This window comes from Engystomops pustulosus, chromosome 7, assembly GCF_040894005.1.
Source record: "Engystomops pustulosus chromosome 7, aEngPut4.maternal, whole genome shotgun sequence".
Classification (NCBI taxonomy): Eukaryota; Metazoa; Chordata; class Amphibia; order Anura; family Leptodactylidae; genus Engystomops; species Engystomops pustulosus.
Window position 1 is genome coordinate 101707132 of NC_092417.1, and position 26090 is coordinate 101733221.

The 26090-nt window shown below is 41.5% G+C and overlaps 1 protein-coding gene across 1 annotated transcript in view; it reads left to right on the forward strand.

Annotated features, from left to right (window-relative positions):
- The window catches only part of RNF166 (ring finger protein 166), a 29197-nt gene extending 4627 nt beyond the window's left edge, over window positions 1-24570 (forward strand). Inside the window, exons 2-6 of the mRNA XM_072117473.1 lie at window positions 5264-5420; window positions 15837-15949; window positions 16596-16710; window positions 17448-17555; window positions 18198-24570. Of these exons, the coding sequence (XP_071973574.1) occupies window positions 5264-5420; window positions 15837-15949; window positions 16596-16710; window positions 17448-17555; window positions 18198-18263 (559 nt within the window). The 3' untranslated portion in view covers window positions 18264-24570. The remainder of the gene's footprint in view (window positions 1-5263; window positions 5421-15836; window positions 15950-16595; window positions 16711-17447; window positions 17556-18197) is intronic.
- Window positions 24571-26090: the final 1520 nt, after the last annotated feature.

Genomic DNA, 26090 nt, shown 5'->3' on the forward strand with positions numbered 1-26090 from the left:
CAGGCTCATCCATCTGCCTCCTCTCTTCTCCTCTGCCTCTATCTGCCGGTGTCTCCACTGGTTACCCATTGCACAGGGAATTCAATTTAAAATACTAACCATGACATACAAGCCCCTCCATAACCAGTCCCATACGTATATCTCTGGACTAATCTGCCAATCCTGTCCCACGCGTAATCTCCGATCCTCACAGGACCCACAGCTCCACTCAGCATTCCTCATACTCTGGAAATTTCTACCGAAAACCCACCTGTTCAAGATAGCCTACAACACACAATAACTGCACTGCTCCTCTCCCTTCACTTCATGTCTCAATCTCCCCTCTCATATAGATTGTCAGCCCTCACAGCAGGGTCCTCCTTCCACTTTTTTCCTGATCTATTTAATCTTGTACTTGCAAATGTTCTTAATGTATTGTACTGTATATACTTGTGTATAAGCCGAGTTTTTCAGCACAAAAAATGTGCTGAAAAACGTCCCCTCGGCTTATACACAAGTCAACATACACGAGTCAAGAGTAAAAAATAATAAACTTATATACTCGCCCTCCGTTGGTCCCGATGTCCGCGCCGCTTGTCTTCGGGCGTCAGCGCCGCTGGTCTGCGGGCTGGGAGAGAGCAATGGCGGCGCCCAGCAGAAAAAAGAAGACGGGCGCGGAAGCCTGAAGACAAGCGGCGCGGACATCGGGGGAGCAGCACTGCACGTCGGGGTCACCGGAGGGTGAGTATATACGTTTATTTTATTTTTTTTTAATGCTGGGGGCAGGCTGTATACCACTGGGGGCAGGCTGGGCTGGCTATATACTATAGGGGGCTGGTTGGCTATATACTGTGACCAATGCATTTCCCACCCTCGGCTTATACTTTAGTCAATAGTTTTTCCCAGTTTTTGGTGGTAAAATTAGGGGTCTCGGCTTATACTCAGGTCGGCTTATACTCGCGTATATACGGTATGTGAATCCCCTATCACTTGTACAGCGCCATGGAATAATTGGTACTCTATAAATAAATTATAGGTATTTTTTTTAAATAACATCCCTTCAAAGAAATGTATGTATGTAGCAGGTGAATTAAATGTCCAGATGAGAGAATCCCTTTAATATATAACTATCAAGTGATCGAAAGCTGAAAATCTTTTATTTGTTGAGCGTCCCTTTAAATTTCCCCCTGCCTCTTGCCTGTTTGCGTGCACAATCCCTTGATGCAATATCTTATTATCTTTAATTAATCTAATTTCCGTCATTAAGTAGGTTTCTTCATCACTGTGTATAGAGACAGGCTTTTCTCCGTCCTTTTGGTTGGTCGTCCTGATTTTATTTTGTTCAGGGATAAAATGTCAGCTCCATGATGAGAGAACTCTTTACCCAGGCACAGGGATAGAAGCAATGGTGAGGTTCTATTATGCTAATGTACACAGCCATGCTGTCACACACGGGTTACCACTACAGGATTGTCCATTAACAGGTATTCGGTGAGGTGTGACACCCCACACTCTCCACACAAGGCCATGAAAGAAACATCATCTAGAACAGGGGTCTCAAACTCAATTTACCTGGGGGCCGCTGGAGGTAGATTCTGGGTAAGGCTGGGCCGCATCAAGTTTTCCACACAAAATGCACTTACAAAATATCATTATTCAGATTCAAATGTCATGGCGTCTGCCAGCGCAAGGAAAGCCCCAAGCTGGGAGACGTGTTTTCTCTATGAACGGTCCTGTGCACCGAGGGGTCCCAAGCTCCTACCGCACTGAGCCCAGTCAGGGACACTCCACTCCCCCCCGGTACTTGTCTCCCCGTGTCCCTCCCATCGAAGAAGATGAAGTCGCCGCTCTGACCTGCACCAAGTGCGTTCAGAGCGGCGACTTCATCTTCTTCAAGTACCGGAGGGAAGGGGATTAACCGGTTACGGGCCCTTTCCTGTTTTTTCATGTCCATTTTTCACTCCCCACCTTCAAAAATCTATAACTTTTTTATTTTTACACGTAAAGAGCTGTGTGACGGCTTGTTTTCTGCGTAACAAATTGCACTTCATAGTGATGGTATTTAATATTCCATGCCATGTACTTGGAAGCGGGAAAAAAATTCCAAATGCAATGAAAATGGTGAAAAAACGCATTTGCGCCATTTTCTTGTGGGCTTGGATATTGCATCTTTCACTGAGCGCTCCAAATGACTTGTCTACTTTATTCTTTGGGTCGGTACGATTAAGGGGATACCAAATTTGTTATAGGTTTATAATGTTTTTTACAAAAATTAAAACCTCCTGTACTAAAATTATTTTTTTTATTTTGCCAACTTCTGGCGCTAATAACTTTTTCATACTTTAGTGTACGGAGCTGTGGGTGGTGTCATTTTTTGCGAAATTTGATAATATTTTCAATGATATCATTTTTAGGACTGTACGACCTTTTGATCACTTTTTATAGATTTTTTATATTTTTCAAAATGGCAAAAAAGTGGCATTTTCGACTTTGGGCGCTATTTTCCGTTACGGGGTTAAAAGCATTGAAAAACCATTATCATATTTTGATAGATCGGGCATTTTCGGACGCGTCGATACCTGATGTGTTTATGATTTTTACTGTTTATTTATATTTATGTCAGTTCTAGGGAAAGGGGGGTGATTTGAAATTTTAGGGTTTTTTATTATAATTTTTTTTTTTTAAACTTTTTTGTATTTTTATTTATACTATTTTTCAGACTCCCTAGGGTACTTTAACCCTAGGTTGTCTGATCGATCCTATCATATACTGCCATACTACAGTATGGCAATATATGGGGATTTTCCTCCTCATTCATTACAATGTGCTATCAGCACATTGTAATGAAGGGGTTAAAACGAAATAGCCTCGGGTCTTCGGAAGACCCGAGGCTACCATGGAGACGGATCGCCGCCCCCCGATGACGTCACGGGGAGCGGCGATCCCAGGTAAGATGGCGGCACCCATGCGCCGCTATCTTTTTGAGGCTGCTGGCAGCTTTGCCGGCAGCTATCGCTGTGCAAACACCCGCGATCGGTGCTAGCACTGATCGCGGGTGTTACCGGTAAGCCTTTGCTGCAATATGCAGCAAAGACTTACCGGCTATGGAGAGGGCTCAGCCCGTGAGCCCTCTCCATGCAGCGTGACCCGACCGCCGCCGTGAATACACGGCGGGCGGTGCTTTTCCAGGTGGGGGCCGCAAAATATTGGCCCGCGGGCCACAGTTGGCCCGCGGGCCGTGAGTTTGAGACCCCTGATCTAGAAGCTGCCTCGCTGCTTGACAAGACTGGTAGTGGTTTATTAAGCCAATTTCTGATGACAAGTTCCCTTTACGTGCATAAGTTAAAAATTTGTAGATCCGGATTCTTGGACTGTGGAAAGTTGGATTACAGGTCCCATGCAAATACTGAGGGTTGCCAATCACAACCAATATTGATGAATGTGGTCATGTTTAGTGTCTAGTGTAAATAATAAAAAATAATTCTTTAATTGCACAAAGCTTGTCAAATTGGTCCCTGTCCCCACAATCTAATCTACCTACCAGTATGATCTGCAGTGTGGGAGAAAACTGGCGTACCCGGAGAACATATAAACTCTTTGCAGATGTTGTCCTGGGATACGAACCCAGGACCCCAGTACTGCAAGGCAGAAGTGCTACTCACTCAGCCACCGTGTTGCCCTATCTGCTTACTGTCAGCTCACAATTCCTGCAAGTTGTGGATAACAGCCTGACCACATTTGCTCTTGCTGAGTACGGTGTAGTAGTATGACTACATGCCGCTCTAGCCTAAGTATTTATTCATGGTGGTTTGCACTGTTGTATGGTAGGGGTAGTAGTTCTACAACAGCTGGAGCTATAGACCGATATAGTTCACAAATCACAATTTGCATGCTACTTTCTACGAGTACACAGGGTTTTTCTCCTGTGATATGTTTTTCCATGGGAGGTCACCCCTTTGTTTCTCTATCTCATACCAAATCATGATCTCCATATCATTCCTGCAGAAGCCGTGCTTATGTCAATGCCTTATTATGAGTGTGGGGCAGGGTGATGAATGACCTCTTCACACCTCATGTCTGCCATATCGCCTGCATTTCCGAGAATTCAAAGGGTGACTGACATTATTACAATACTGAGTCTTGAATAGTGCAGACACGGTGTCCTTTTACTATAAAGATGTATCCTATCAGTATATAATGTTTGTATACCCACATGTGATTTTTTTTTTTTTCTTTTACAATAAACTTTATTTGAGGTACAAGTAGTATAACAATAATTATGGCAGGACACCCTTGTGTGAATTTTAATAATTCCACCACATTTATGTGTTCCTTTTTTTTTTTTTTTTTATCCTCTCTATTCATCCTATGACTACACCGTAACACTGTCGCCTCTTCTTCCAGTCAGTGAAACACCTAGTACTAGCCGTGTGTCCGTATGTCCCACTCCTCTTGGTGCCATAGTGTCGGGTTGATTCTACAAGTGGCCGCTGCTCCTATGGGTTGATAGACTGTGCACACAATTTATTGGTGGTAGTTCTCAATTGGGTGTTGCCTTCTTGTCCAGCTATAGCAAATCATTTATTTATTTATTTTTCTATTTTCTCTTAAAATTCTAGATCTCTGCTTCCAGTGGATAGCAATCTGTCCATGGTCATGGGATGTCACACAGGTGCATGAGCCATTGTATCACACGGCTCTGATTATTCTGTGATAACCTTCATGCACCTGTGTGACATCACATGATCAGGGACAGATTTCTATCCACTTGAAGTAAACCAAGAAGCTTTGTACAGACTGACAGCCAGGAGAGGTCTAGGGAACAGCTCTCATTACGAGTGTGTTGATGGCCTGTCTGGTCACACCCCCTAGTTACCGAGGACACACCGCTTTTCCAGAAAAGACAGAAAACTGACTAATAATGGTCTAAAATCATCAATAAATGAGGTGCTTGGCTTTTCAGGTGCAAAATACTCCAGCTTTTTGGGATAGAGAGTTTAATACATATCCCCCAATTACTAATCCGTAACTCATGTGTTAACAAAATTATGTGTGAACACAATGATAACGCACGCAGCTTGAATGGCTAGAACTGGATGAATTCTCATCACTTTTACAGTCTTGTACTCCATTTGTTACCAAATTGGAAGAGAGCACATTGAAATACTGACTGGTTACCATAGATCTTTGGTTCTGCTTATGTAGTAGGTGCTATTGCTTTCCTATTCTATGTAGTTTCTTCCTTTTCTCTTGTTTCCACTTGACCCGTTTCTGTGTCTTTCAGGTTTTGTGGCGAGTGCCTGCAGCCATGTCTTCAGGTCCCATCCCCACTATGCCCACTTTGTCGTATGCCATTTGACCCAAAGAAGGTGGAGAAGGCCTCCAATGTAGACAAACAGCTCTCTTCCTATAAGGCTCCTTGCAGAGGTTGCAGTAAGAAGGTAAGTCCTGCTTTCTGCACATGTAACATTTATGGCACAAGCTGGCTGCCCAATCATTCTTACAAACAAATATTGGGTCGCTCGATGCTTCATATTGGAGAGAAGTCACAAAGTGTCTTCGTTGTTTCCACATAGTCAGCGTTCATAAAAGTAAACATGCTAAAATGTTGTCTGGTCTTAAAGACCCAAAATACTATGGATCTAAAAGGATATTTCAGTTTCAGAAAACGATTATATATTTATTAAAAAAAATATATATATACAGGCGGTCCCCTACTTAAGGACACCTGACTTACAGACAACCCATAGTTACAGACAGACCCATCTGACTTCTGGTGAAGCTCTCTGAATGCTTTACTATAGTCCCAGATTGCAATGATCAGCTGTAAGGTGTCTGTAATGAAGATTTATTGATAATCCTTGGTCCCATTACAGCAAAAAATGTTTAAACTCCAATTGTCACTGGGGGAAACTTTTTTTTTGTCTGGATCTACAATTATAAAAAATACAGTTCCGACTTACATACAAATTCAACTTAAGAACAATACTCCAGACCCTATCTTGTACGTAACCCGGGGACTGCCTGTACAAAGATCCCTTCAATTACAACGTCCATTGCTTACATCCGTTAAAAATCTTCCCTCTTCAAGGAGCATCTTGAAATGCGTGAAAAAAAATAAAAATAAAATATATTAGAAATTTCTATAACTTGTTAATTTTGTTGTGCGTAATGAGAATTAAAATGGTTTTTATCACAGAAGACGGTTCACCCCATATGCATTGTTCTGTCATCACCCTGGAAGTTAGAGTATAGGTTGACCTTGCACACGTGCACTTCATTCTGAATTGAGCAATTTATGTGATTTCATTGATATAAAACATTCTGGGAACCCCAAAGTTGTGTAATCCCCAATGTGTAAAATGTATTTCCCCTTCACCAGAGAGGTTTGCATCCCCCCTCCAGGGACAGGAAACCTGAACATAAAGAGGCTCCTCCTCTCCCTCCACAGTTTTGGTTTCTGGGCATGCCGTGGTAAAGGCTTGTCCCTGTGGTGCCTCACGGACGCTCTAGTTTAAAGAAGTGTGAGGCGCCATGAGTTTATCCCTCAGTTTGGAGGGCGGGACTACCTGCTGCGGCGGGGGCTCCAAAGCGGCTCCAGGGTACTGCAGTACTGGGTTTCTCCAGTGTAAGCGTGGCCTGCTCGTGTGCCAGACGTGACAGAGGAATTACTTGTCACTTCCAGTTTTGGAATTCTTAGCCTCAGAAGCGGTGCTAGGATGTTAAAAACAGGCAGGGGGGGAGTATTGGCTCCAGCTCCCTGACCAGAAGTGAACAGTGGTCATGCCCACTTGCTGCTTGGCAGGCTGGAGGCTGCTGTTCCCTGCAGTTCCAGTTTACCATGGCTGGCAAGCATGGATTCCGCCCAGGTAACTATTCTGGAGACCGGTGAGTAATGAGTTTCTTTATATATTCCAGCCTTCTTAATGAATGTTTTTTTTTTTCTCTGCGTGTCATAGGGGGGAAGAGGCGCCTAAAATGCGCCATAGGGAATATAGAATCTCTATATAATGCCCACTGGTTATGAGAGAACCTCTTGTAATAGCTCTATTGGCAAGATAATGACTGAAGAATCTCCCTTCTGGGTTGAATCACTGAGAAATTTGGTCTGGGAGGAAGGGCAAAAAGCCAAGGAAGTGGCAGTTCCCAGCCCATTTCCACTTACACCAGATTAACCCGCTTCCTCTGCGGCAATGTAAATCACGTACAGATCAGGGTCAGAGGAAGAAGGGGCTGTTTTTGTTAGAGCGAGTTAGCATCCCTGGCATCAGGAACAGAGGATGCAGGGCGACCTTTATTTAGCATTGATGATTCTGACCACCTTATCAAGTTGGTTAGGTTTACCATGGATATTGAGGATAAAAGGGAACCTAGTTCTTTCCAAGATATAATGTTTGAGGGGTTGAAAGAAAAACGTAAGAAAGTTTTTCCACTTTCTGATGCAGTAGCCTCTTTGATCCAGATAAAGTGGAATTCTCCAAAAAAATCATATATTCCTAGACCAGCTAAGAGGAAATATCCCTTTGACAGGGATGTCTCCATCTCTTGGGGTTCAGCACCTAAGGTGGATGCATCTGTGGCCAAGGTGCTTCGCAGGTCAGCCCTTCCCTTTGAAGATATGGGTTTTCTTGGAAAAAAAGATGGAAAGTTTTTTTAAAAGATCCGGGGGTTCTTCTACATCATCTTTCAAACCTAATATTGCAGCAGCTTGTGTAGCACACTCTATGTTGTTCTGGCTAAACCAGCTAGAGAGTGATATTCAGAACAAAGTACCCAGAGCCACTTTAGCCTTCTCTATAGCCAATGTCCAGAAGGGTGCCACCTTCTTAGTCAATGCATATATTGAAGCATTAAGACTCACTGCCCTTCCTTGGCCTTATCTAACTCAACCAGAAGGGCTTTCTGGATAAAGAACTGGACTGGAGACGTAGGCTCAAGAAATAGACTGTGTGGGATCCCATGTGACGGAAAATTATTTGGTCCGGTTCTGGAAAAAGCTAGAGATAAGATCAAGTTTGTTTTTTACTGTAGGCAATTAATGCAGGCCCTTTTGTTCCTTTCAAAGGTTGAGACCCCAGAGGAGATGAAGAGAAAGAATTCAAAATTCCAGACCCTTAACCCCTTACCGACGCATGTCGGGCCCCAGTGAATGGAGTGGGCTCGCGGGCTGAGCCCTCTCCATAGCTGGTAAGTCTTACCGGTCACACCCATGATCCGTGGGTGTTTTCCGTGATCCGTCGCCATGACAGCCTCGGGTCTTCTGAAGACCTGAGGCTGTCTCGTTTTAAACCTTTCATTACAATGTGCCCTAGGTAGTCTTAAAAATAGTGAAAGTAAAAATAAAAGAAGTTTTAAAAAAATTATAATTAAAAAAAAACTAAAAATCTAAGCGCCCTCCTTTCCCTACAACTGATATAAATATTAATAAACAGTAAAAATCGTGGGAGGTAGGCCAGACAGTTGCAGATCCAGAGGGCAGATTTATTTTTGTACAAGCATGGGTAGAATCTAGACAATTGGTGTTTATAGGCCTTTATTCCCCTCCGCATTCAGACCTGTCAATTTTCCACCAAGCTGCACAATTTGCGGCTAAATTCCCAGGAGCGGCGATATTATGTGTAGGAGATGTAAATGCTGTGATGGACCTAGCGGTAGACAGACTCCACACTGCCCCGCTACCTCAAGCCCTTCAAACGCCGACTCAATTAGCTCAACTAATGACGGAATTAGGCTGGCATGATTTATGGTGTATTCGCCACCCCCTGGAGTTGGTATATTCCTGTTATAATGCTGGTAGGCAATCCCTGTTACGAATTGACTACGCCTTTGGTAACACTGTAGTTAACTCATGGGTGACCGGGGTAGATTACCTTCCTAGAGCGGTTTCTGACCATTCCCCAATAGGTTTAACGATCAACCACTCAGACACCATTAGACGTCCTCATGGCTGGAGGAGAAATCCCTTTTGGCTTAAATTGTTTAAACCTCTAGATAAAATACCAGACCAGCTTAGAGAGTTCTTAACTCTTCACAACCCTGATACACCCCCACCAGAATTATGGGAAACTCTAAAAGTATATCTCCGGGGATGTGTAAAGTCCTCGATTTCTTATATTAAAAGGGAAGCAGCTAGACAGGAATCAGATTTGGCCCAGAGCTGTCAGCAATTGGAAGCAGCTTTCATCTGTTCTTCCCAGGAGATCATCGACTATTTAGACGATATACCCTTTCCTACTCTAGACTCAACGCAGCGAGAGGCCCTAGATTACATTGGAGGAACTTATGCAAAGGCGATGAAGGATATGCAAAGGAGAAAATCCCCGGGTCCGGATGGTATTCCGGTAGAAGTCTATGATCAATATCAAGAGGCTTTACTGCCGGCTCTATTGCAATGCTTTACAGAGGCCTTTAGGCAAGGAGTACTTCCACCATCCTTTTATGACGCCAATATAGTCCTAATACTGAAGCCAGATAAGGACCAGGCGGAGTGTGGGTCTTACTGCCCCATTTCACTATTGAACATTGTTAACAAAGGTATTGGCTAAACGTCTTAACTCAGTTATTTTATCTTTTGATACATCCGGATTAGTGTGGTTTCATGCCCGGAAAGTCAAACACTGAAAATATCAGAAGGGTACAGGTAATATCTCAAATTGGGTGTCAATTAAAAGCTGACTGGGCATTCGCGTGCTTAGATGCCACAAAAGCATACGACTCAGTTGAATGGCCATTCCTTCAACAGGTACTAACTAAATTTGGGTTTGGCCCGGGATTTATCTCTTGGTTGAACATACTACATAAACATCCGAAGGCGGCCCTCTTAGTGAATGGGCTTCCATCTCTTTCCTTTTCTCTGCATAGGGGAACGCGTCAGGGATGTCCCCTGTCGCCTTTTATTGTTTGCATTGGCAGTAGAGCCGCTGGCTATATTAATAAGAAGAGATCCACAGTATAAGGGGGTGCAGATTGGCTCCAGGGAAGACAGAACTGCATTTTTTGCAGACGACAAGATGTTAATTATGTCAGATCCATTATCAACCTTAGAAGTTGCCATGGCGCAGATTGATTCTTTTGGCAAATATTCTGGGCTTAGAATAAATTGGACTAAGTCCTCAATAACCTTTCTCTCCCCGGAGCCACCAGAAGGAAGGGCCAGTTTGGTACTTGGACTGAAGGTAACAGATACTTTTAAATATTTAGGGATTTGTAGATCAACTATTCCCTCTGCCCCTCTGGACCTGAATAAACACCCATTGTTGGAGCACTTTAAAGCCAAATTTAGAACCTGGGGATCCCTGCCATTATCTGTCGCGGGCAGGATTAATCTTATAAAGATGATTGTATTACCCAAATGTCTATATGCCCTGCAACACATGGAGGTATTTGTTCCTCAAAGGTTCTTTTCTCAGATGATCATTACAGTGACAGTAGTCCTGAGTAGATGCAGGGACTAGGGGACTGTGATAAGTTAGCTTGCTCATGGACCAAATATTGCCATCTTTACCCCCTTTTTGTTTTTGCCTTTCCATTTTTTACTCCCCACCCTAAAAGACTTCTTGGTAAAAAAAATGCCTTTGTGACAAATTCTTTACAGCTTCCACTGTGAACCCCAAACGACATGTCTACTTTATTCTGTGGGTCAGTACAATCGCAGGGATAATATATTTACATAGGTTTAATAATGTTTGTATACATTTTACAAAAATTAAAATCTCCTGTACCAAAAATAAGTCATTTTGCCATCTTCTGGTGCTAATTTTTTGGGCGCTTTTCCATACTTTGGTGTACAGAGCTGTTTGTGGTGTAATGTTTTGTGATATGAGATGATGCTTTCAGTGCTACCATTTTGAGGACTGTACAACCATTTGACCACTTTTCATAACATTTTATTACATGTTGCAAAATGGCAAAAAAGTGGTCTTGGGGAATCAAATTTGGGAGGTGGTTTTTATGGCAAAGCGGTTGGTGTGGGGTGGATGCACAGGTGGATTTGGGATCACCCATATGACAGCTGTCCGTGGCCACATATACACTTGCCTCTGCCCACAGCGCTCATCACCTGCACGACACTGCCAGTGATGCAGCATAGCACCCGGTTACATTGTGCATAGGGTGCTTACTGTGGGGTTTTCCTGGCATCACTGGCTGCCTTGTGCAGGTGATGAGCACTTCAGGTACAGGCAAGTATATGTGTGGCCACAGTCAGCTGTCATACAGGGGGATTTGGGACACTAAACCACAAGTATGTATAGTTGGTTTAGTGTCACCTGCCAGGACCTCTGTAAGTGTGCACATGTCTGTGTGTGAGCAGCCCCAGCAGCTCCTGACCTTGTATCTCTGCTGCTGTCAGCCTCGTTCTGTGAGCTGCCTCACTCTGTTCTCTTCCCACTGTTTCCCGTGCTGAAGAGCAGGAGGGGCAGGCACTGATCGGCTACTACTTTCTCACTAAGGCATCACTAGTGAGAGCAGAGCCGATCAGCTTCAGGCTGTAATGGACAGAGCCGGAGCTCCGACTTTGATGAGAATGGGGAGATGGTACGGGTGCCTGCAGAGAGGGCTCTGCGTGCCTGCAGAGAGGGCTCTGCGTGCCATAGGTTCGCCACCACTGTCCTAGGGGACTAGTGTCCATATTGTACTCCCATCTTATCACTGACAAGGTCTCGGCCAATCCCTCTCCAGCATTAGAAAAATGGAAAACCCTCATACCTAGTTTGACGGATGAGACCTATGCGGAAGCCTTGGAGTCAGCCATGCTAGTGTCTCCAGCAGCTAACAATAAGTTAATACAAGTTTTCTTCCTTCATCAATGCTATTTGACCCCAGCCAGACTATATAGAATGGGAAGGAAGCAGACTCCTGGATGTCTGCAATGCTCTGCAGTATATGCTGATTTTTGGCATATGGTATGGACATGTCCGACCATTCAAGCATATTGGCAGGAGGTAATAGCACTGCTAACTAATGTACTTAATACGCCTGTCCAATCTACACCAGAGCTCTATTTATTGGGGGTGGTTGATGAAGAAGCATGGCAACTTCCACAAGCGTATATTTCTTAGAGAGGTACTATTTCTGGCTAGGAAGGTCATAGCTTTAAAGTGGATGTCAACATAACCACCATCCCTATCAATGTGGAGGAAATTAGTGAATTCGGTCCTCCCTTTTCATGACCTGATATATAGGGGAAGAGGTTGTCCAGATAAATTCAATAAGGTATGGGGACAATGGTTTGACTCCTCGGCTACTTCTGTAAACACATTCACGTCACAGTTAAGGGCATTGCAGGCTAATTAACAGCGTGAGGGATGGAGTAATAAAACAACTCTTGGAGAACTTGTTTTCTAAAAAGATACCCCATTTATAATGGAAATTATGGATGTGGTCTAGCAGCAGCACTGCAGAGTTTTTTTTTTTTTTTTCCTGTTTGGTTCGTTTTTGTTGTTCCTTGTTTTATTTACCTGTGTACGCATGATATGTAAAACATAATATCATATACTGTGGTAAATTCTTTTATTGTGATTGTTGTATACAATAAAACGAGTTTAAAAAAAAAAAACCTGTAAAAATCATAAACACATTAAGTATCGCCGCGTCCGAAAATGCCCGATCAATTTAAATATAATAACGTTTTTTCACTGCGTTTTAACCTTGTAACGGAAAATGGCACCCAAAGTCGAAAATGGCACTTTTTTTTCCATTTTGAAAAATATATTAAAAAATCTATAAAAAGTGATCAAAAGGTTGCACAGTCCTAAAAATGATGGCAATGAAAGCGTCATCAAAAGTCGCAAATATGACACCACCCACAGCTCCGTAAACGGAATTATGAAAAAGTTATTGGCGCCAGAACATGGCAAAATCAAAAAAATATTTTTGTACAGGAGGTTTTAATTTTTGTAAATGTATGAAAACATTATAAAACCTATACAAATTTGGTATCCCCGTAATCATACCGACCCAAAGATTAAAGTTGACATGTCACAGTGAAATCCAAACCCACAAGAAAACGGAGCAAATGTGATTTGTCACCATTTTCACTGGAATTTTTTTCCCGCTTCCCAGTACACGGCATGGAATATTAAATACCATCTCTATGAAGTGCAATTTTTTTATCTATAAAAGTTATAGATTTTTGAAGGAGGGAAGGGAAAAATAGAAATGGGAAAAAAAGGCCAGTTTATTAAAGGGAACTCTTATTCAACCAGGTTAGAGACCAACCCAAGCCAAGATTTGCCCACATCCAGATTTTCAAAAATGCTTAAGAGTAGCTGTTCAGGTGGACTCGGAAATCTTTCATTTTTAGAACAGGGTGCTACCCTTCGGAATCTCCATCGCTCCAAGGACATTTACTAAGGTAATGTCAGACCTCTGTCTGTTCATGCCATACTTAAACGACTTTCTGTTGGTAGGGCCATCAGAGCAGGCAGTTTGCAATCAGATTGCCAGGGTTCTTCAGATTCTCCAGAAGTTGGACTGGTTGGTAAACTTATCTCTAGTTATCTCTAGTTCCTACAACAAGGAAGCTCTTTTTGGGGATATGGTTAGATTTCCAGAAACTGGCATTCTTTCTACCAGCAGAAAAGGTAGAAAAAATAAGGTATCTAGTTTTGAAGGACCCCCTGATTTCTCTAAGCTTGGGCATATCTCTTCTCAGTCTCTTCCACTTACAAAATTTTCTTCTAAGAAAGTGGGACCGGGATCAGTCCTCTCTAGATTCAAAGGTTCTGCCCCCTCCCGAAGTATTGAGGTCCATGGATTGGTGGTCAGTTCTAGAAAATTTAAAAATAGGCCTCCCTTGGATCCCTTGTCAGGGCAAACTAATCACTATGGACGCCAGTCTGCGGGGTTGGTGGGCCCACCTAGAGGACCACATCTATCAGGACTCTTGGGATATAGGAGAAAAAGACCTATCATCAAACCACAAAGAACTATTAGCAATTTTAGAGGCACTAGAAGCAGTTCTCCCGTTTCTACGAGCTCACAGTCGCCACTATGTCAGACAACACTACATCTATTGCATACATCAACAAGCAAGGGGGTACAAGAAATCTAGGCTTTATGAAAATAGCCACGTCGGGTTTCCCAAGTTTCCGGGGATCGGGCCAGGGATTTCAATCGCGCCGGCTTTCACACGACACTAGTCAGGGTGGGGGTGGGCCGTCGGACGATCTGACAGATTCGGACTAAGCGCAGGATTTAACATTCAAATTTTAGTCGCAAGCCATGCACTTGCATGCAGCGGAAAAAGGTGAACTCCAGGGGACCTGAGCAGGGAGCGACACATGCAGGAAATTGGGCCCAGGATCTACGTGGATCGCGGCACAGTTCATCATTGTCAGGGAACGTGACTCTGACAGGTATGTAAATGTGCCCCAATGTGTCTGCATAGAGAGTCACCGCCACAACCTGGAATTTTACACTGACCATCACTGAGTGATAAAACTGAGTAAAATTGTGAAGTAAATGGTTAAAAATGATCTTTAGTGTGGGGGGATAACCCCTTTAAAGTTCAAGTATATGCATTAGGCGCCCTGTTTGACCAGGAATTAGCTAAACGCCCCTGGATCTCTACATTTATTAATGGCACAGGTAGAATCCGGCCCACCGTTGGGAGTAGGGTTTCTGCTTGGGATTTCTCCTTGGTAATTGGCGCTCGGTCAGGTTCCTCATTTGAACTCTAAGATATAATTTCCATTAAACTCCTCAAATACAAGACCGTTTTCCTTACAGCCATTACTTTAGCCAGAAGGGTAGGGAAGATGGCTGCTCTGTCCTGTATAAGTCCCCATATTGTATGATCTTTGACGACAAGATAGTTCTTAGGCCAGATCCGGGGTTGTTGCCTAAAGTAGTGTCTGACCTTCATAGTTCTCAGGATATCCGCCTTCCCTCATTCATTGTGGCAATCTCAAAACAGTGAAGGAGTAATCTTTTCATCGACTTGATGTAAGTATTGTCCAATATTTGGATTCTACTTCTTCCTGGAAAAATTGGATAGTCTTTTTGTTTTCTATTCTGGAAAGAATAAGGGGAATAAAGGGTCCTCTGTGTCTATTGCTAGATGGATTAAGGTCACTATTCAGATGGCTTATGAAATTTCTGAAGTTCCTGTTCCGTTCGTTCTAGAGCCTTAGCTGCATCATATGCTGAATTTAGAGATGCTACACTGGAACACATTTGCCAGGTGGCCAACAGGTCCACCCCTCACACTTTCCGAAATCTCTATTGGGTGGATATGATGGGATCTTCTTCTCTGTCCTTTGGGGAGAAAGGTCTTGTCCTCGGTTGCCCCCCCCCCATAAGAGTCTTATTCTCTGAAATTCTGTCTGGTGGTGCTGTTGTGATGAAGAGGAAAACAATAAATTACTCTTACAGGTAATGTTGTTTCCTTGAGCCACGACGGCACCTGGTATTTCCCAAAGGGGAGTTACTTTTTTTTTTTGTGGTGTTGACTTCACAGGAATGCGTTTTAAAAAAACAAAAAAAAGTTTTAAAGATTAAGTGTGTGTGTGTGTGTGTGATATATATGTTCTATCTACTAACTAAACGGCTCTTCCAAAAATCTCTAACTAAACTGAGGGAGAGGAGGAGCATCTTAGGTTTCCTTGGGATCCCTATCTCTCTGATATACCTCTTGTGTCACCCCCCGCCCTCATAGTCTGTGAGCTCTTGAGAGCAGGACCCACACTCCTATTGTTCCATACAACTGTTTGTACTCGGTAATGTCTTATTATATTTGTACATGTTCCCAGAGTCTGTAAAGTGCTAAGGGATTTGATGACGCTATATAAATAAAGATTATTATAGCCCTAATTTTCTGAAGATCCTTGTCTTGACTTGTGTGTTTTGGCTTACAGGTGACCCTTGCAAAGATGCGATCCCACATTTCTTCATGTGCCAAAGTCCAAGAACAGATGGCCAACTGCCCAAAGTTTGTTCCTGTCGTCCCAACCTCTCAACCTATTCCCAGGTAATTTCTCTCATTATTTGCTCCTCTTAGGTAATGGTTTGATGTGTTATCAGGATCTTTGCCTCTGTTAGTCCGTCTAGTTTGAGTTGGTGTTCACGAGTAATGATTTAGAGCTTGTCACAGCTCCATCCCTACTAACTGTAGAGATATGATCTATTAGGATACACATAATACCTTTTATCTCTTTTTTTTTTTTTTTACATACAATAGTAACAATGACTATAGACAATTGACAATACACCATAGATTAAATAGAACACAAATGATATGACCTCTATTGTTCAAATAGCATTAAAATGACACCGGCAATGTAAGAGCAACAAATAGACTACAATCTACCCTGGTATTAATACATTTTACAATGTAATCTATTTATTCTGTTTGTTGCTCTTAAATTGCTTGTGTCATTTTAATGCTATTTGAACAATAAATGTTGTATCATTTGTGTTCTATTTGAACTACAGTGTGTTGTCTGTTTTTGGTGTTGTATTTTCAAGGTGATTGTGTATTTTGTTCAGCACACATATCCCTAATTAGTAATGACTTTTTCCAGCTTAATGGGAACAGGATTTTTTTCTATCATTCTTTGTTTGTTTTACCAGGTTTGCAGGCACTTTATAATGCTAACGTTACCTTTTTTCCCCAGTAATATCCCAAACCGTTCCACCTTTGTGTGTCCCTATTGTGGAGCCCGAAATCTGGACCAGCAAGAACTTGTGAAACACTGCATGGAGAACCATAGAAGTGATCCCAATAAAGTGGTAAGACTTGTGTTTCAGTGTATTAATGGGACTTCTCGTGAGAAGGTATAGTCAGTGTACTTGTTGTAAGCACATTACTCTACAAGCACAGCAAAATGCTTACCTATGTATTTTATTTTTTTTATATTTTAAGTCGTGGTAGTTTGGATGAATAATCACAGGACCTGCCACAATCAGCTTCTTTCATGCATCAAAGATGAAATCTTATAGATTGCTGTCTGATACAGTGTAGACAGTTCTGCTTATACTCTTCCAGTTTTAATACAGATCTAAGTGCATGTACTGCAAAGTTATGCAATAAAATGACACTGGGATGGGTTAAATAGGGTTATACCATGTAACTGTGTGCAAGTAAATACTCCTCAAGGAATGATGGCTATGCCAGGGGAGGTTTGGAAAGTTGGCAAACCCTTGATAACCTTTATGTACTATACACCTCAGTACTCCGCATCCCCAATCTAAAACTTTATTTGGTTCCCAAATGCTTATGCTATTCAGTAACACCACTCAAGTTTCATCACTGAATATAAGGAAGGTGTTGAACCCCATTTTTTTCACAAATGTCCGTATGCATGGTGTGGAGCTGGATTTTGTTAACTGATTAAGAGCTACGGACCAGTACTTCTGTCCACAGCACTGTAAGACTGTCCATTGTATAAAATATGAATAGAAGACTGAAATATGAAGGCTGCATATTTGTTTTGAGACTTTAACTCATGATGTGTTATGTGTTTTAGGTTTGCCCCATTTGTTCAGCAATGCCATGGGGGGATCCCAGCTATAAGAGTGCCAATTTTCTTCAGCATCTACTTCACCGGCATAAATTCTCTTATGACACGTTTGTGGTATGTATTCTTACAATAAAGCAGAATAGAGGAATGGACTTCTAATTCCTAGCATATTGTTCTTCAAAGGGAGTATAGAAAATTTATGAATTTATCCAAATTCCTCTGAGATGTTTTTAGTAGTATACTGGTGTTGTTTTGCTCCTTTTCTTAGTTTTTAATTTTCCTTTGTCACGCTGCCATTTTGCATATACAGCTCTCTTTACTTATTAGAGGTAGGAAATACTGTGTTAAATGTTTAACACAGTGCCTTTTTTGGATTTTGAGAGAAAGTTACGTTCTATCACTGTGCACGTTATGTCATGTGACCCGGGTGATGTCATCTAAGGTCCTTTACCAAACATTTGCAAAATGTACCTCATATATGTATGTGATCACATGAAATTACAGAATGCCTCCAGCTGTAACTACATACATGGGGTACACTTTGCAATTGTTACTGGGTAAAGAAACTTAGATGACATCACCCTGGTCACATGGCATGAAGTTCTAAATGGTAATGAGGCATATGGCATGGGGAGGAGGGGCCAGTTGAGCAGGCCAGTTGAGGAGGAGGGTCTCTGCCAGAGAAAAAAAATTTACTTCTTTTTCAGTTTATTCATCTTCCCCAGTCTTGCCTATAATGTGAGTTCTCTGTTCCAGGATTACAGCATCGATGAAGAAGCAGCGTTACAAGCAGCACTCGCTCTCTCACTGTCCGAGAACTGAAGCTAGACGCAAGATTTCCCTTCTCGGTGTTGTCACCCACAGCCGAGGCTTGTACATTCCTTCCAGAAATAGCTAATCACTTTTCCTTTTCCCCATGCCTTTCTCTAGTAGTGTTTTTTATTCGTAAGGTGGAATCTTTTAGGAATTGCTAAACGATTTTGTTAGGCCGGATATGTGTCTCGGTGCAATCAAAAATAAGGAAGTGGGGCACACTGTTCCAACCCACACCACTTATTTACTTGTTTGTTTTAATACTAGTTCTTTTATATACTTTCTAAAGAGAAAGTGTCCACAGTAATAATTTACTAAAGGGGTAAGTAGTAGTCATCAATAAATAACAACACTGTCACGGAGCAGAATAGATGGGTGCAAGGCCTCCGCAGCTGACTGCTAACACAGGCTTTGTCTGTGCCTCCCAAGTTACAGGGAATATCTTTCATGCGGCATAAAGGACAGCAGCGGTGGTATTTGAGATTGCAGTATTGGTGTTCATGATTACAGAATCCTGGAAAAGAAATGGCGCATAGAGAAGAAAGGGTGGAAACCTAAAACTGAGGTTGATGTAAAACTAAATAAAAATGGATGAAGAAGATAAATGGTTCATCATAAAGTAACTTTAAGTATGGTTACAACTGCTATCCAAACAGTTTTGGATGTGTCAGTATAAACTCCATAATGTCCTGCTTCTTTAATGGGAAGTATGGTTGGATCTGAAGTAAAGCAACTTTAGCGAGGCAGACGTCAAACTAGCACATGGGTATTGCAGTGGAGATTTTTAATCCTGGCAATTTCATTGTTGCTTTGTTTTTACCGTATTGCATATTCTAGGTGCATTTCAAGAGTTTAGACCATGCAGTATGTGCTGCCATAGGAAACTAAGAGTCTAGGGAAACTGGGCAAACACTTTTTTTTTTTTTTTTTTTTTCTTTTTACATTAATGTACCCAAGTGGCGCTGGTAAATGTTTACAAAATTTGGTTCTGATTGATTACTAGCAGAAAATACAATTAGCGAATTCTGTGAAGCTTCCACCTTTATGCAGCTGCAGTATCGTTGTGTCTGGGTAGGTGTATATGCCAAGTCTTTCAGACTGGGTAAAATCTAAAATTCCTGGGTTACAGTGCACCTCTTGTGGGGTAACTCCACTGTTAACTAACATCAACCTGCAAGTTTGGGTAGTAGGCTTTGAATAACAGTAGCCAACAGCTACGTCCATATAGGCAGATGATCTTCATCTTTCCTCGATAATAAGTTGTATAAAATGTGTGATATTGGTTAGAAGTGGAGCTTCCCTTTATGTGTGGATACAGCGGCTGCCACCCTTTCTCTCTGGGTGATTAACTTGTGGTTTGGGGTTCTTCCTTGACTAAAGCTAGGGAACTCACTAGAGCACTGCAGGATTTTTCCCAAGCTTTGGCTTTAATGGCTGCGGGCTTCATCTACAGAAGCAAAAAAAAAATCTACTTTTAGTCTGTTGGATATTTGTTTTGGTGCTTTAAACCCACTTTTGTATAGGGCTGATCTGCGGTACCGGTTATAGCTTATGGACAAGAGTGGTGTTCATCCTGGCAAGAAACAGCCATATTTATGTTCTCTGATACAACCTGTCAAAGGTAAGTGAACTCTACAAGGTTGTCTCTCTGTATAAATTAACTGATGCCTTACACAAGTTAAGAGATCTGTCTTTGACATATCTGAGCGTAAGGCTAGCTAAAACCCATGCAGCATAGGAGACTGACAGATTTAAAATATCTCCATGAAGAAACTATATTCTCAAATGAAATGTGGATTATTACATTGTGCCCCTTCTGTCCAAAATAACTATTCTAGAAGTTCCTTCTACTCTTACTTTAGTAAGAGACTTCCTGCAGTGCTTTATGGTTACCACGTTACCCTGAGAATAAGGGTTATCACATTTTATACTGGCTTTTAAATCTATTAATAACCAGTTTTAGCATTTTTAATGCATTAGTGTGAAGCTTTGCAATTTTATAGTGTATAAAATGATGTAATATAATATAAGGAAATCACTTTACTCTTCATAATGTCCGTGTTTGACTAAGCAGAAGTGTTTTTTGGAACCTAAGATCTATTTTTTTTTTGGTCAGCTTTAGAGGTCGGAAGGGTTGAATCTGGTACGGCACTAGGACAATGAGCCCTACGTTTTTGTTGTGTTGTTTTTATTTATAATAATATGTATCATTTTGTTTTTTTGAGGCATTCTTATAATCTGGCATTAATATCCTGATGATGAAGGACCATGTACCATAAGCTTACCCTTCTATCTAGATGCTAGTTTTGACTGCTGCCAGTCACTTGATAACATTTGCCTTTCACACATTTTAACTAGTTAAGACCCGACCTGTACAATACTTGCTCCTGCTGATGGGTAAGACTTCTCAGTCTTGTTGTCCTCATGCAGTCAAATAAAACCTTTAAAATTGTCTGCACCCAGCAGCAAAGGGCAAGTTTATAAACCACAATCTAAAGCCTCCCCATAGCTTGGCACAAGAGCTTGGATGCCCCTTAATATATGGTACAATGAGATGCTAGTCCTGATTTTAATAAAACACATGGGCATCTTTAACCTGCCTTCAGATGGACATGAGGCAGCATGTGAGTGAAAGCAGTTGAGAGAAATTATAAGGCTCCATTGGGTTTGACATTTTGTGCAAACAGTTGGGACAACTTGTGAGTTAAGACACAATACTATTCACTTTCATTATAATAATTGTGTATTAGGCAACATTGCAGTCTTTGGCTGTGTGACTAGTGTTACAATGAAACTCTGTACCCCTAGGATTAAGTAACATAGGAGGCCAAATTGATACAGGGTTGGCTTTTGTGGGTAGAGCTGGACACTGGGAGTGCATGAATGGGTTGTTAGGACCTGTAGACATATCTCGTAGCCCTTTTGATGAGAGTGAGTAACCAATAAAAGCCAAAAATTCATTTTTTACTAGTCTAGCTGGTACAAAAATAAGAAATAACTTATACTTTTTCGTGGCATCACCCATCACTGTCGTCCGCTGTTGGTATACAGAGGCTTAGCAGTCATGTCAGGTCAATAGTAAGCACCCTCCACAGTCTACAGCCACTTTCAAATGACTGTAATGGGGGCCGTGATCTGGCCAACGAGGTCTTTGGCACCCAGTCATGATGCAACAAAAGTTGCACTGCAACTGATCCGGGAGACCGCGTAATAAAATATAGGAGCCTCTCTTTACCAGCTGCGGCTGGAGGTGATAGGAGGCGTTATGCTGGACTGAGGATAAGGGTGATGCCAAACATGGAATTTTTGGACTTTTTTTTTTTTTTTTTTTTAAGCATGCGTTTTCAGTCCGTTTTTTGACCGTTTAGCATGCGTTTGGCTGCTTACAACCTGTTTATTAAGATAATTGTTAAAAACAGTAAAGGCGTATGCCTTTTTAAACGGACTGAAAACGCATGCTTAAAAATGGACCATATGTGGCATCACCCTTAGGGTAAGTTTAAGCTCGATTTAACTGAATATCACAGGGTCTAAACCTATTAGGTATAATAATATTATACGTCATTTACGCCCCCCTCCTCTGTAAGCATGGCTGTAGCTTCGGTCGTGCTATCTGTAGTTGCATAGGTTTTCTGTCATGGTTTTTGTGTTACAGATCTATTAGTAGCATGTTTACTTTCTTTTTATGTTTTATGGCAAGGTAATGACGTTTGCATGTTTCTAATGCTGCCTTCTCTGGCTGTTTTTCACTGACCAGCATGTTTCCGTGTTCCCTCTAAACGCTGCTGGGTATAACAGGATAAATGGTAGAATACACTAATGGGTCAATACATTTCATGGTCTAATATTATAATATTTAAACAAAAATGGTGTGAAAACGGTAAGAAGCATATTACAAAAAATAAATTCTCTATGGGTTTCCCGAAATATGATGGCCAAACAAGAGTGCTAGCACTGTAACAACTGCTAGTGTCAGCACTGTTCAACCGGCATGTAGTCTTTGCATCGTATACCGTTGTGATGGAAGCATTCTTCCACTTCATTGTGTAAACCTCTTTACAACCCCTTAAAGAAAAATCAGGGACACTTACTCATAGATCCAGGCACCGTGACTGTTGGAATCTTATTATATTTGTTATCCATTGCTCCTTCCTTCCTTCTAAACTCAACTGTTTAAAATTATGCTAGTGAGCCAGAAAGACTATGGGCATGTACAGAAGCTCGCTATTATTACACTGCATCAACTTGTCTTAGCCTCACCCTCTGCCTTCCACTTCCATTTATGCTAATGAGCCAGAAGGGCCCTGGAGGTGTAACTAGAGTCCCTCCATGCAGCAGAATCACAGGCTGTGACATTCTGTAGGAGCACTCCCCCCCCCCCCCCCCACTGTGTGCACACTACTGCCGAGATTACATGCTGCTGCAGTGTAACAAAGGCCTATGGAGAGAGCTACTGTAACACCCACCATAGCCCTTCTGGCTCATTAGCATGATTTAAAAGTTTATTTTAGAAGGAAGGAAGCCACCAGTATCAGATATAAGAAGATTAACACCATAGTGGTGCCTGGTTCTAAACAGAAGTGTCCCGGGTTTATCATGCTGGATTTTGATGGTAGTTTTCCTTTAAAGCTGGCTCTGGAAAGAGACCATATAAGTCTCACAAACTTGTCAGTGCTTCTGAGACCACTTAGAACATTTTGTGTATAGATGGGACATGGGGTTTTGACCTAAATGATATAGATAAATCCATTTCAGAGGGTATTATTGTTTATGGTATGCTGCTATGGCTTTCCTCTATCTTGCCAAAGTCTACTCCTCGAGGGTTTTAATTCTGCATTATAAGTTCAGTAACCTTCCCAGTTTAGCTCCAGTCTTCTGCTACATATTTGTTCTTACAGCTGAGCTCTGCCTATGGAAATGCAATATAAACTCCCACAATGCAATTTTCAGCATTTTGCCCAGGACCTGAATAGGAAAGAGAACCATTATGTAGCTTGTACACAGTACAGAATGAGCCTAACTTATTGCTTTATGTAGGTTTTAACTGTAGGATGTCAAAAGAAAAAGCAGGGTGGTGCTAGCAGCCTGTGTTGTCTGCAGGCTTGTCCATCCCAGTCATCATCCTAGTCATACCTGCTCTAACATGTCTCCTTGTTGTACCCTTACGTCGCCTAAAGAGGGTAGCAGAGATGGCATGTAAGGTTTTGCTAATTTTTTGAACCTTGAAATTTCATTAGGCTTTTTACAGGTGGGAAGAGGTTGAATTTTTCTTTTCCCATAAATGTTATGAATAAATGTCAAGTCATATTCTTTCTTAATCTTATAGTGTATTATTTTTTTACGTAATTCCACCTCTGTAAAGGTAAGAGGCCAATTTTTAGTTCCTTTTTCGATAGAGGTACAGGGCGCAGTTACATGAGGTGTATACGAAGAAACAAACTCTTACCTCAACCGAGCAATGCAAATACGTCTTCTTCTTATTGCTGTAGGTCTTTTACTGTTCTGTCTGTCTGGTCATTTCATTTACTGTAATGAGGGAGGTTGGGGGAATTGCTTGGAGCCATTTGTTGGATGAGGAGTAAATGTAACTTGCTGGTTAGCCAAAGGTTGTAAGGGACCACTCCTTCTGAAATGGGAGATGCTTTACTGGTTGCATTCACAAACAGCATAGACTTGAAACTGAAATCTTATACAATAAATCTGCAGACTCTACTCTGGAGTCTGCCCTCTCATTGTGATGGATGTCATATTGGCCATAGGACTTATGGGGTACATTGTGATTTGGTCGCAGTATGTGTTTGTGAATGTAACTAGCCAAATGCTCTATTTGTATTTTTTTTTTTTTCTATTAACATTTTTATTACCACTGATAGATTTGATGGGTCCGTGACCAAAGCTTGCGTGCCCTCTTTATGGAGCAGTGCATAAAATGTACTATAACTGGGAGGCCAGTGGTGGTGAATCCAGATAAGTCACTTTAATGCACCTGATCTCTACAGGTCATGGTGTTGGGGGAGGGAGGGTTGTGTGTATTTAACGGGTGGGCAGGGTGATGGGGTGCATATTGCAACAAATTCTTCTTTTTGGAGCCCTGTATCCTCCAGATTGTGTGGATGTAAGGAGGACTTGCACATGTGAATATATTGTCTGTCTATGTGTAGTTCTTACACTGTGTCTCTGTTACTTGTTTTATTTTGCAGAACATGCTGAGTACTAGAAGTTTTGATGATAAATAACTGTTTTTTGGAAGTTTAAAACAATTTATTATGTATTTGTAGCAAAACCATTTTTCTCAGTAAAATGCAGTTTCATTCCACCTGTGTGTTTTTTGTCTTCTTTATTTCTTTTATTTTCTATACTCAATGCGATTGGCACTTCACAATAACAATATTTACAGATGACAAGGAGAACCAAGCACAAATTTGACGGACTTTTTGGAAAGTTGCTATCTTAAGCCAGTGTTGCATTGTTTAATAATTGTCACACACAGGACAATAAAGACATACGGTAACTATTTTTAGACCATTGCTTTCCATCTACAAAGAAATTGGTTCAGTCCAATGGGATGTCAGTGTGAGCGGCTCATCTGTCCCTCCTATCCCTCCTTGGTCTGGAGTTACCGTATCTTGTATATAAGTGACCTGGTGACTACCCCCTCGTCCAGAGCCTATTCAATGAGGCACCTGTTAATATTTACATGGAATGGCTAAGTTAAAGGCAAACAATGAAGATATTCTTAACTGCAGGGGGAATAGTAAGACTCTGAGCAGATAGTGACATAGATGTGTCTGCATTCCTTGGCCAGCACTGAGGTATCTGGCAGTCCTATGACAATCTCACCTAGGTGCAGCCTTAAGAGTTAGGTAAACTTTCCATATCTTTAAGTGTTACCTGCAGCACACACAGGGGAGAAAGGAACCAGTGTGACCATTCCCAGGGACCTTGTGCACCAGTTTATTAAACACTTGAGTATGATCAAAGACTTCTTAAGCAGATACAGTCCAGTCTGACTTACCTTTACTCTGCTACAGATCTTCTGTCTACGGCTCCAAGGTCGTCCTCTAGATTAGTATATTTTTATAAGAATAGGAATGGTGTTCTATACAAAAAAATTCTGATTATGTCCCTTTTAAAGGACAGATGAAAAACATTTGTTTGGTAAATCCCTCTTTTCTACTGTATGCCAGCCATAATTACTATCTAATATGTTCTGCTTTCAAGGCTGGGTATAAAAAAAAAAAAGTCAATGTATCATAAAGCTGTTGGAAAGCTTTGATCAGAGGACTCTTGTGACCGCTGCTTGGTGCTATGTACAAGTGAAACTTGTATATTATATAGAGCCATTACAAACTGAATGAACTATTTGAAGTGTTTGTTAATGTTGAGGATTACAGTTTACAGCCAAGAAAAACTCAGAAAATTAGAATGTTATCTAAGACCTACTGTAATAAATAGACAAATACTTGGGAAAATGAAAAGTATCAAGCTTGGTACTTTTTCCAGGCTCCTTTTGCATAAATGACTGCATCTGTACGGCATGGCATGGCATGGATCAGCTGATGGCAATGCAGAGCTGTAAGGCAAGTACAGTGAGTCAACAATGCTGGAGTCAGTGCTTCAGGGCGTGTTCAAACGTTACGCTTTTGTTTGCGTTTTCATTGCGTTTTAAAACGCATTACAACAGCTGGGGAGAGGTGATTTGCCTAATTACATCACTGTTGACATTTAAACACATTTGTAAACACATAGTAAACGTGATGTTAACGCATGTGTTAACAGTGTGTTAATGTATGCGTTATGTAAACGAATGCGTTAGCGTAGCGTTAACAAATGTAA